The sequence below is a fragment of the Callospermophilus lateralis genome, chromosome 9 (assembly GCF_048772815.1).
Source record: "Callospermophilus lateralis isolate mCalLat2 chromosome 9, mCalLat2.hap1, whole genome shotgun sequence".
Taxonomy (NCBI): Eukaryota; Metazoa; Chordata; class Mammalia; order Rodentia; family Sciuridae; genus Callospermophilus; species Callospermophilus lateralis.
In genome coordinates, this window is record NC_135313.1 from 69,297,557 (window position 1) to 69,310,672 (window position 13,116).

Sequence of the window (13,116 nt, forward strand, 5' to 3'; positions counted from 1 at the left end):
TGAGCCATTTAACTTCCTCAAAATTCACATGTGGCATCAGGTTGGAGAAATGTGGTTTCATCCTATTGGTTCACAAAGAATTTTCTGGTTTGGATACAGCTTCAGGCATCCTTCCTAGGTGGCTGCTGATAGTAAAATCACACTAAGATCTTGGTTGCTTTGTAAAAGTTGGAGTGATGTCTATGAGGCCCTGGAAGGTTTCCAGCTATACACCATTCTCACAGGGGTTAAATTTCACAAGGGTGCCCAGAATTAGAGACAGCATGCCTGTGACTCCTACCCAGATGTCTCAATGAAGCCATGTGCCTGTCCTACAAGGCAAAGTCATCCTTTTTTGAGGATCTGGATTAAGTTCGAGCTTCTTTACACTTGAAGACCAATTTTTTTTTTTTTTCGAGTCCTCTTAACAAAATGATCAGCAATTTTTAATCAAACGTTCTTCAGAATTTGAAAACCTTTTCAAAATTCTAGTGATTTCTAAATTACTGTGTATTAAGATATTATCATGTGACATCATGCAAGTTAATGTTTGAATCTTAGAAGATGTCGTCCTTAAAACGTGAATAAATTAATTTTATATAAATGTAGTCACATTTAAGGTGCACATAAAGAATTATCTGAGTAAAACCCTGTTATTTCATGTTGAAGGAGAGAGGTGGGTTTCAGTAGAAAGAAGAGATCTTTAATATGTAAATAAAAATTTAACATCAAAATAACTGAAGATAATCTGTATTTATACCTTGGTTTTATTTTGGAGTGCATACAGCCTCAGAGTGGTGCTTGAATCCCTTACCTTTAGCACTCTGAACACTCCTGGCCTTTATTTTGCAGCAGTCTCTGGTCCCAGCGCACCCCATGGCCCCTCCCAGTCCCAGCACCACCAGCAGTAATAACAACAGTAGCAGCAGTAGCAACTCAGGATGGGATCAGCTAAGCAAAACGAATCTCTACATCCGAGGCTTGCCCCCCAATACCACCGACCAGGATCTGGTGAAGCTCTGTCAACCGTAAGTATAGTTTCTCTTGTTTTAGCTGCTAAATATTTCCTTGATTCTATTATAGATGATAATAATTGTGTCATTGGAGAATTTCATAGGACAAATCTGTAAATGCTCAGATTTGCAACAAGGAAATGGGTTTCCAAGTTTTAAGTCCTTGGACACTTGCTCGATATTACCATCAGCAGAATGCCTATGTAACAAAATAAATTGGAGCATTTTCTCACTAGAATTTCACTCTGTGGGCGTATGAAAGATAAAACATGAATTTTAAACTATTTTATGCTTAGATCCTTTTTAGGAGTGCTCATTCTTTCATGGGAGCCCCTCTAGGTGCCAGTTTATCTCATAAGAGAAACTTCAGCTGTTATTTCTGAGAAAGGTAGTTAACCATCTAAGCTCATCCTCAGTGTGAGTCAAACTTTTAATTGCTGCTGGGACAACATTAGTCACTCTTCATGAGCACCTGTAGTTCTGTGTCCCAGTTGTTCACCCTGTCTCTTTGGGAATAAGAACTTACTTCCATTTCCTTAATCTTATGAAGAAATGTGTGCATGTGCATAAACTTCCAAAGTAAATTTGCATTATATGCTAATGTTGTTGATGAATAGAATATAAATGTGCTACTTTGCTGCAATTACATTAACTCAGCTAAGTAAGAAAGCACTAATTTAAACTAAGGAGCCAGAAGCACCATATAGTGCAAAGATCATTGTATAAAGACTGAATGCATCAAATCACATTGAGCAATAAATGCCTACACAGATAACAGCACTTTTTTATTTATCCTAAGACAGTAATGGTCCTTTACAAAAGAAATTTTACATAATTGAAGATAAAGACTATTTCTAGAGAATCTTTCCCTTCAAAACATCCCCATTTTGAAATATTGACAGCATCTCATTTCTCTCCAGTCCTGAGTACAATTCAGATCATTACTTTTCTTCTTTTTCTTTTCCTTTCCTTTTTTTGGGGGGCGGGGGTGGTGGTGGTGGTAGAGGAGGAGGAGTTAAAAATAACTTGAGCAGTATTTCCAAACTGGAACTAAAAGTAACATCTGGGCTTCTATAAGGAGGTGATAGTGGTTTTGCTTTGTTTTGTTTTGTTTTGAGAGAGAAAGCGTGATGGCCCTTTAGGTCCTGGAGAGCTTTCTAGAAAGCCATCACTCTCAACCTTCCCTCTGTTCCCTTCCCATGTCCCCCTTTTTGATCAGCCCTCTTGGACTTGGGCTTCAGCCCTTGGCTTTCAGGGCAGTGAGTGAGTGTCCTGCACTGGGGTCTGCTCTGAAAGCAAGTCCAGCTTTTGGGTTTTGTTGTTCCTGGCCAGAGGCAACAGGAACCCTGCCAAGCACTCCCTGCCCTATTGCAGCTGTTCAAGACCACAAATAGGCCTTTTGCTATCTTGTCTGCTGTTGGCCTTTCCTGGCGTCTTCTTATGCTTCTGCAGCATAATTACAGGTAGATATAGCGCCATAAAGTCTAAGGAACTAAAAATGTAACTTCGTAAGAAACAGAAGAATGAAGCTAACTAACTTTCAAACTCCTGAGGTATAAGAGAAGGGGGAGAGGATTTCAAAAGATTGATTGTCTCTCAGCTGGTTTTGAATTATGTAAGGTGAGTGATGACATCAAGGAGACAGTTAACTAACCATAAGATAACACAGTAATGTGATAGTTTATATACAGTAACTACGTACTTGAAAAATCGAGCCAGCAATTTTTTATCAATTCATTATATTCCAAACATAGTAGAACATTTTATCATTTTTTTTCTAGAATATTGATTCCTTTTTTGTTGTTAGTCTCTTCAGTGTCTCTGATTTTTTTGCACATGTGTAAATATTAACTCTCTTTGCTAGTGTCAGTATCAGCAATAACTGTTTGCCACCCTCACTCCCTCCTGTCATCTGCAAAGGGAGGCTTTTGCAGAAGTCCTGGGTTGGATATTAAACTCTGATAATAGTGTTTTTTTAAATATGCATTGTACAGAGGCAAGACATAGAATAATAGGGGAGACTATCTCAGAATCTGCTAGAAGCTTCATCCCATTTAACACAGAATCTAATAAATGCCAGATTTGACTTGCTGACAATTTTGTGTCTTAGAATATAGAGAAAATAAAAGAGGGCATTCCTGTTCTGGACTTAATTGCTTCCAATAAAGAATAGCTAGCTGGTGACATGGAAGTGACAAGACCTTATGGGAAAGTGACTCATTCTAGTGCTTCAAAAATCAACTGGACATAATTAGGGATTTTAGAAAAGTGGGTATCAGAGACTTCTCAGAAAAGATAGTTGTAAATTCATTCTTCAGAAAAAAGAGAAAAACATTTTAGAATTAAGAAAACAACAATTTAATTAAAATTGACCTGATAAGGCTGAATTGGGGGCAGGGGGAGGCAACGATGAAACTAATAATTTGGCTCTGCCAGAGGCTTGGCTCTTTTATTATTTATTTATTTATTTATTTATTTTGGGGGAGGGGACATAATACCTTTATTTTATTTATTTTTATGTGGTGCCAGGGATTGAACCCAGTGCCTCACACATGCTAGGCAAGCATTCTACCACTGAGCCACAACCCTGGCCAGAAACTTGGCTCTTTTAAAGGGTTATCTAACAGAGTTGGGAAAATCTTTACCATAGTCACCTGGTTCCATACAAAAAAAAAAAAAAATTGCATCAAGTCCAAGGATTAGTAAAACATGAATATTCTTTAAGAAAAAAAAAAAGGAGAGAAAAGCAATATTTTTTAAATGTTCTGCTTGGAGTAAAACAGAGGTGCTAGAATGTTAGAAGAAAGGACAGTGAACAGGCAGGTGTTGTGCTGAAAAATCAGCCTCCCACACTCAGAGACTAATGGCACTGGAAAGTATAGGCCACTGTGCTGAAGAGGAGGGGACCTGGCAGTGGAGGCTTATGTGGAAGGTCCCCAGCTTAGCTCAGGAGAGCTGGACAAGGACCAAACTGGTGACGGTGATAATGATCAGAAACTGTGGATTTAAAGCAGATAAATTTTCTAGGAATGCTTGATGAGAGAAGCCAACAAGCTCTGGTTAACTTCTAAATTGTGAAAAGTGTATGGGAAACCTGGGAATCTCATGACTGCTCCAGGCTGTTGCAACTTTGTTCCCCATTTCTGTTCAAAAAGATGACATCAGTGCTGGTAACCAGCAAGTTTAGGAGGTGGAGTGGTGTGGGTAGCAGAAAGGAATCATCTACTCTACCTTGACCCTCAAGTAGTCTTAATTCTCCTCATTCTCTGAAATCGAGCCAAGTCTATACTGCTTAACTGTGACTGTAACTATATTGTCATTATAAATGTTTTTTTTGATAGAATATCTCTCCCCTCCAGGCTCCTCAGGCAAATTCCTTTTTAGACAGAAGAGTTTAGGGCCCTTTTGCGTCTGTTTTCTTGCCACCTTACCCATTGGTATTTTGTCTACATGTTCTCAGTTAAAGCTACACTGGAATCATAAATGTCCCTTTATTTTCTCTAATTTTGTTTGTTTGCTTTAACTGGTATCCACCTCTCCTCAACTCTTTGGCCTCTTAATTTCTGTTTTCTTGGCTGTTTATTCTGTAGGATCATCCTCTCAGAAGGCTGTTCTCTACTCTTTCCAAGTCTCTACACATTTTCCACTTGAATATTTCATTTGAACCTCAAACTCATCATTATCTCCTTCCTCCCCAAACTGTCATTTTCCCACATTTACTCTTCTCAGTATGAAGCTTTAGAGCAATGATTGAACACTTTCTACTGACTCTTAGTCTCCAAGTCCTGGAGGTTCTTTTAAAAAAAAAAAAAATTCTTTTTCGTTGGTGCATTATAATTATACATAATAGTGGGATACCTTGTTACCTTTTTGTACATGCATACAATAGAAAAATATAATTTGGTCAACTTTTCTTTTTCACCGACAGAAGACTGGGGCCTCCTTCCTTGCTCCCTATAGTGTGACAGGAGGTGACCATTTGCTCTGGCTGCCACCTCTCCTCAGGAGTCTTCCCATTTCCCAGCCTCCATCTGCAAGCCAAATTCAAGCTCTCCTGCCTCCTCCAGGCTTGAGCCACACTAACAACCCTGCTTCTTATTTTCTTACTTATTTAGTGTGTATCACCACCTCACACAGTTCTGTTCTCCAAGGGCTTATGATGTTCTTTAGCAGCATGTCTGTGGCTGTATATAAGGCTAACACCATGTCATGTTCTCAGACTTCTCACTTGGCTTTTAAAATCATCATGGTCAGTGTTGATAATTTTCAGATTCCCATGTTATCTACCACAGTGCTCAGCAAGTACCTACTTATCGGATAGCCTATAAAATGGGTCAAATGATGCTTTTATGGATAGGTTGTGATCAGGAATCAAATTCAGGTTGAGTATCCCTTATCTAAAGTGCTCAGGATCAGAAGTATTTTAGATTCAGTATTCAGATTCTGAAATATTTTCATGTGTAATGAGATATCTTGGGAATGTGACCAGATCTAAGCATAAAATTCATTTGTGTTTCATGTACGCCTTATACACTTAGTATGAAGTTACTTTTGTATGATGTGTTTAGTGCCCTTGTGTTTTGACTTTGACCCATTGCACAAGGTGAGGAGTTTTCTACTTGTGGTGTCATGTCCGTGCTCAAAAAGTTTTGGATTTGAATTTTGGAGTAAGGATGCTCAACCTGTAAGTGAAAGAGTTGGCCTTCTGCCTAGAACAGAATTGTCACTGAACAAATATTAATCTTTCTTTGCATCCCCAAATCCTAACTCCTAGAAAAAGCTTAAATATATTTAATATCACATTTAAAACTAAGGAGAAAAGACCCCACTAGATTCTGAGCATGTAACCCACCATGATTCATTCCTTTTTATAATGATTACTGTGGCATGGGTAATCTTAGATTGTTGAAATTCCCTTTTTTTTTTGAAGACTTTAAAAACAGTGTTTATGCACAGGTTTGGTCCACAACTCTTCCTGATTTGTAGTGGGAGCCCCAGGTTGAAAGTCTCTGTCGGCTAAGTCTGGGTAGCTTAAAGATTATCAGGGCATCAACATCCTATGAGAAGGTCCAGACAGCTCAGGGTTTGGACAACTTGTTTTTAAGGAAGAACATTCTATGGATATTAGAACAAGAAGTGTTTCTTTCTATACCCATTTTGTACAGTACCTCTTCTTAAACAGTTGGTTAAACAGTTTCTTTCATTCAGTAGATTTCTAATTTGTTTCAACATGCATTAAAACATATGATTATAATATAAATATGAAATTAAATCTAGCTTGTGGTATGACTGTTGCTAAATGAAAATAAATATTTTGGAAATATACCCAGTTTCCCTGTTGTAAATATCCAATACATTTTTATTTCCTACCCCTTGGTTTTCTGTTCTCTGCAAGTTTTCCTTATTATTTTGACTACACCCCAGATCTTAAAAGGTGGCACAGAAAAGCAAGACAGGTCAACAGAGGTAGACAGAAACAACTATAATTTCCAACAGAATAAAGTGAATGTTTTTATCTGTGGCATTCCATGAGAAACCTAAGGAAAGTTGTGTTAACCTTGATGTGAGGAGACCACCAGGATAGCTTTCAGGGAGGAGACATACCCTAACCTTAAAGACAAGGATAATTTCACATGGGTGAGTTGGAACTACTGCTGTTCATCAGGTATCAAGAAGAGCCCCAGAGGTGTGGGAAAGCTTGAAAACCAAAAAAAAAAAAAAAAAAAAAAAAAGCCTGAGAGGGCCCTTTGGTGTGAAGCTGGTGTTCAGCCTTTAGTTGGCCAAGACTTGAGGTGACTGGAGTGGAGGTGGTGGGTGTGGAGGACAGAAGTGAGACAGAGATTGGGAATGTTGCCAACACCTTGAATAGAAAGTGAGTGGCAGGAAGTCTAGAATTTCTTCTTTATTAACAGAAATGGAGTTAGGTGTTGGAGTGGCAGAGAAGCATAATCAAGCGTCCCACCCTCCTCTTGCGATAATTCTGAGCACTGTAGGAAGCTTGGCCTGGGGAAGGAGAGGACTCTCTGAGGATGGAGAGGATGTGCCCCGGCCCAGGGCTGTGGAAGGAGGGGATGGGAACGGTGCTAGACTGAAGCAGGGTGTCTTTTAGATGGCAATGTCAATACCCAAGCCTAATTTAAAACCACCATAAGATTTGAGCTCCGAATGAAGAGAAAGCTTGAGTTCACCAACAGAGAATACAGAAAAGGCATGGCCCAGGGGGTCCTCTCCTGGACCTGCAGCCCCAACCTCTTGCTTGGGCTCCCCAGAGGCAGCTCTGTTCATGGAACCCACAGAAGAGGCCCAGACAACCAAATGCTGTTCTGGAACCACTTGTTCCTTTGTTGAGTGCTAAATTTAAGGATATGTTTACCTGTCGATCATCTGAAGAAATTAGAACAACTAATAGGAAAATGGACAACTTAACGTGATTGTGCTTTCTTGACCTCTATTATTACCTGTAACTCTAAGATTGCTTCAGCAGTCTCTGCTGAAAGGTGATTCCCCTCCTCCCTGGAATTAATTGGCCTCCCTTTTTATTCCAAAATGATTAGTCTACTGCTACAGCCCCTGCTTTATAGTGACAAATAAAAACAAATGACAATATTGTAGTCATTGGAATTTTAAGGTTTTTAGAATGCATTTTTGAAGAGTACTGATGACCATATCCAGTGAATTTTTATTTCTTAGATTTCTTTGAAAGACAGAGAAAGAAGAAGAAACGTTAACATAAATGTACTGGAAAATAGTTATTCCCTTATTAACTTTTTTTTTTAAAGTTTCTGTTTAGAAAAGTACTCTTTAGCCTTTTGAGTGTTTGTTCTTTATTGATCTTTAAAGATTCTCAATACATAAAATACTAACAACAATAGTTTTTGGAGCATGGCTTGCTAGCATAATGGAATGATACATAATAAATAACACAATAAGGACTTAGACCAAGAAACTTGAGCATTTTGCTGAAAAGTATCATCTAAGATGTGGAGTTTTCAGACTTTGTCTCATCCTTTTAAAAAGAAATGCCAATCTATTAAGTCAAAATGTTGAGTCACTAATTGTAATTTAACTCTCTCCTTCTGAACAGTATTCCAATAAGTTGAACAGTATTCCATGTAGTTGAAAAGCCCAACATAAAACAAATTTGAGATTGAGAAAAATACACAATCTTTATGATTTTTTTCTGCAAAAATAATAGACTCCAGAGCAGAGTTGAGTGCTTTTCGGAATGCCCCATTCATCACTTGGGTGGGTCATGCTATTATATTCTTGTTCGTGTCAGTTGCTTCACTTCCCTTTTGGTATGGAAGAATTCTGGCACGTTAAGAAATGCTTTTTGTACTGTGGATCTTTGACATACCAAGATATAATCCGAAGACATTTGGAAATCCCAAAATTTCACAAAAATAATTTTAGCATCCAAAGAAAGAAAGAAAAATCCCCATGCAATAAATACCTGCTTTCCAATAAAAAGCCATCTCACTTAGGCCTTTGTTTATTCTTTCTTCAGTTTTCTCCTTGGAATCATCAATTTGATCTTTAGAGTGTAGTCAGTTCTCAAAAATCAACACAGTATCGAATCCTTGGGAGCTGCCTCGTACAAATGCAGAGTAAAAGCTTATTGAAATATGGATGCTGGGTGACGGGCTGTGCTTCTTCCCTGGCTGCATGGCACCCTTCCCTCACCTGAGAGTGCCTGCGATCCAAACATACGCTGTGGCAAAATTTAAAATAACTGTGGGTCAGGGACTTTCAGTATCATCATGAGTAAGTAGCTGAAACCTCAAATATTAATTATTGCTGAGTACCTATTGTATGTATGCATTTGGTATTTTGGCAGGAAATCTCCCTTATGTCTTATTTTCTAATTTATCCATTGGTAAACATGGGTGTTAAGATGTTTGGCCGATCCTCTTTACTGTGCATCGACCTTTTTCTTCAGCATGCCATTTTGTTATTACTAGGCATGATAAAGAGCCATTCTTCCCTGTAATGCCCAAATACTGCACAGGTGGCTGGCAAGCTAATTTTAATATTTGCCTCAGCTCAAGCTAGTTGGGAAGCCAGCACTGAAAACAATGATCACAACCACATGAATTTTTTTAATAATTATTCTCTCCCATTTGAGTGCTGTGTTGTTACTATATATCCAGTAGAAGAACCTTGAATTTCTATAGCAGCACCTTGGGGATGTTTAACCTTTACATGAAGTTAAAGGTAGTGTCATCAGGGAAAAAAGCTTCTACTATCTTTGGCAGTTGTGCTGGTTTTGTTTAGAATTTCCCTATTGGGTTACTATGAATCTCAGAAATTTAAAACCTCTCCCTTAACTTTTCTCCATCTTTAGTACATAATGCATGTGTAGGAGAGGAGGATGGGGAGGGATTGGTCAGCAAGTACAAAGTTACAGGTAGGAGGAATGAGTTCTAGTGTTAGTCGTACAATAGGATGGCTGCCCTTAACAGTGTTGTATATTTCAAAATAGCTAGAAAAGATGTTTTGAACTTTCTCCCCACAAAGTCATGATAAATGTGATGGATATGCCAATTACTCTGATTTGGTCATTATACAATGTAAATATGTATTGAAATATTACACTGTACCCTGAAAATGATCAAAATTAAAATTTTGAAAATGCTTGTTAAAAAGGTCCCATGTTTATGAATGCTTAAAATAATGCTGGCAGCTGCAAGCCAGGTACGGTGAATGGTGCATGCCTGTGATCCCAGCAACCCAGGAGGCTGAAGCAGGAGGATCACAAGTTCTAGGCCAGCCTCAGCAACTTAGTGAGACTGTCTCAAAAGAAAAGAAAAGAGAAAGCTGGGTATGTAGCTCAATGATAGAGCACTCCTGGGTTCTATCTATAGTACCAAAAACAAGAAAGAAAAAAAAAATAGCCAGTATAATCAAAAGCTCAAAGTAGAGGCAGGAGAATAGAGGAGAATTCCATCTTTATTGATGACTAACCGAGTAATCCCTTTTTAGTGTACCTGGTCACTGAAGCTCAGCTCCAGGTTAGCTATTTAATGTGTTACACCCTAAGATTACACAGTACAAAGAAGGTATTTGTAATTTGTTATTTGCTTGATGCCTGAGGGGCGTTGTGCCTAGATAAAAAGAAACAGTTTTAAAGAAACATTCTTTTGGAGATCATTAACAAATCCTATCACTACTTTAGAAAATAATGGGCATGTAGAAGCATTATAATTTTCTATGAAAGTAAGCCTGATTAAAAGAGAAGACCAAGCTACTTTTGGGGAGAAAAAAGTGGTGAATCCATTTTTATCTAATTTAACAAATACTTATTAAGCACTATGACAGTGATTTTGCTAGATGCCATACTATAGGACACATTTCCTGCCTTCAGGGAATTTCTTGTCTTGTGTAGAAGGTAAACTTCATACATAATGTATAGCAGAATGCAAGAGAGACAAAGGATAACCAAGACTGCGAAGTGACTACATGTATTGGGGCAAGTAGCAGAAAAAGCTTGGGATTTGGGTCTTCAGGATGGAGGGGACAGGCAAGCCCAGGACTGAAGATAAGACTAGTTTGGCTTCCAGCCTTGTGTGATGTTTTTTGGAGTCCTAAGGTAGTGTTTCTTTAGCATCAGAGGAAGTCTTGTACTTCACCAAGAAGATAGGTGAGAAGACTTCCTCAGGGTTTGCCCTTGACTGATATGGACTGAAGGGGGGGTGCATCCAAGGAGGAAGATGATTCACAGATAACTGTAAAACTCAAGTCTAGGAAACCTGGAGTTTGGTTATCATTAACAGATATGGAAATCAGAAAGAAGAGCTTATTTTTATTCTTGCCTGGAAATTTTCATCCACTCTCAGGGGAAACTTTTCAAATTGAGTGCCTGTTTGCTTTATGAGCTTGTGTACTTTTGGTGTGGCTATTAAACGGAAAGAAGTAATGCATCAATTCCAGACTGGTGAATCTTCAGTGCAGAGAGGAGACTAGTCATTAAACATTGTTTGTCAGCTGGAATACACAACCTATTTATTTATTACTCACTGATCTTTTACAGTGTATTAGAAACCTTCTGTTGAGGTAGTCTTTGTGGTCAGCAGTTATAAGACCTATGTATTTCTCCAACACTTTATTTCCTTGAATTTTTTTAGTAGAGTTGTAGGGTGTTTATGTTTTTTGAAAGTTGGCTTTTGATTAATAAATTGCTTTTGCCACTCCCTTGATGAGGATCATTTGGCTTCAGAATGTAGACTTTGGAGAAGAGATTTTTGTAAGTGAGCCATGGGACTAAGTGGGAGGAAAGGAGGATGCGTTTCCATAAATGGGGTATCTAGAATTAGTGAGGAAGTGGACTCATAACACAAACAGTCCCAACCAAGCTCGTGGCTCTGCCAGGGAACGTGGACTCTCTCTGTCTCCTCCTGGCTGTCTGTGTCCTCGCTGACCTGGCCATACCAGGATTAAACTTGTCTAAATTGCTTATAGGGCCAGGACTACTTTCTTTTCTCATTTTTTCTTTATCCTATAGAATCTTCCTGCCTCTATTTAAAGTGTCATGTGCCCCTGAATAGGAGATCAATGTTTTTATGAACATCAGCATTTACATGTACAGTTTTGAATTTCCACATTTATAAAGGACACTTTTTTTTTCTTATAGTATAAGCACTGTTTCTTTAAATATGGAACAAAGAGTCAGTCACTTTGGTCCTAGAAACAAATTGATCCTGTTAACCCATTTGGACAGGAACCCCAATCTTTGCCAAAGATCTTTTCCCAAAATGTTTCATCTTCTCCAAATCCAGGCCAAAATTATGAAATTATGGTCCCTATCCCTTAGTATAAAACATAGCTTTCTTTCTAATGCTTGTCTACATCAATGTCTGTGTGAACCTTGTCAGATAATATAGTCAGCAGGTTCCACATTCATAGATTCAACCAATAGCAGATTGAAAATATCTGAAGAAAAAAATTCTATCTGTACAAAAAATGTACTGATTTTTTTCTCTTTTCATTGTTCCCTAAACAATACAAGATTTACATTGTATTAAGCTTATAAGTCAAGATGATATGAAGTATACAGAAGGATGGACATTGTTGTTTTCGAATACTCATTTTTTATAAGGAATTTGAGTACCTGTGGATTAAGGTATTGGAGGGGAATCCAGGAACCAGAGTCCCCACTGTAATGAGAAAGGATTATGTTGGGTTTCTTAGATTTCCCCCTACTATCTCTTTATTCATTTCTTTAGTTTAAATTTGATACCATGCAATTAGCTTTTAAAAGCCATATTTATTAATTTTGGCTCCATTTTTTGAAGCAAAAGTATTTGAGCATTATTAAAAAGTTTTATTGAACTTTCTTCATCTCTGTGATGAATTATAGAACTTTACATCTCTAGGCAACTGGCTGTTAGTGAGGAGCGCTCACCAGGATTAAACTGTGCATGGGTTCTGAGTCAGACTGTTGAGAGACACCTGAAGAGAGGCAGCGTGACATGTGATGGTGCTGAACAACACGGGCTTGGCGCTCTCCACAAGGCTCTTCTCCGGCTATTTTTTTCCAACCTCTTTGTTCCCTAGCTCCTCCTCTGTAAAGCCAGGGCAATAAGAGCATCTGCAGCACGGGGGTTTTTGTAGGGACTAGATGGGTCAGTGTGAAGTACTGCAAACATTTCCCCCGGCACATATTCTTGTCACCACTGTCGAGTGTTTTTAAAAGCTTCCTACTCGATTCTGATAGTCAGTCCCAGTAATAGCTTATTATGCTTGAGTCCTTTTGTGTTATAATTGAGAACGCCAAGGCTCAGAGAAGGTTAAATAACCTCCTTGGAGTCACAGAATTAGGAAGTGGCAGGCCTGGGACAGACGCCCTGTGTTCTGAAACACCCACCTGTCTTGATTTACCTCTTTACCTTTCTCCAGTAGGTGAACCTCTGCCCTCACCTCTGCCCTCAATCATGAGTATGAAATTTTTGCACTATGCTTTCTTTCCAAAAAACTTAACGTTGGCCCCTCCACTGTTCTGTTCTTATTAAAAGCTGGGGTAAGAAATCAGATTTGTGAAGAACTGAGTGAAGGATTGAGAGTTCTTTTATTCATTGAGGAGCTTCCCAATTTTGTCAAGGCGCACAGGGAGAAAGATGGTATTTGC

The 13,116-nt window shown here is 38.5% G+C and overlaps 1 protein-coding gene across 7 annotated transcripts in view; it reads left to right on the forward strand.

The window, feature by feature from the left end:
- The window catches only part of Rbms1 (RNA binding motif single stranded interacting protein 1), a 202,168-nt gene that overhangs the window by 114,191 nt on the left and 74,861 nt on the right, over positions 1–13,116 (forward strand). For 5 of the 7 annotated variants that reach the window (XM_076866787.2, XM_076866791.2, XM_076866793.2 and 2 more), the window contains exon 2: positions 832–1,007. In XM_076866787.2, coding sequence (XP_076722902.1) covers positions 832–1,007 — 176 coding nt within the window. The remainder of the gene's footprint in view (positions 1–831; positions 1,008–13,116) is intronic. The other 2 variants (XM_076866788.2, XM_076866792.2) reach the window with 1 other exon arrangement.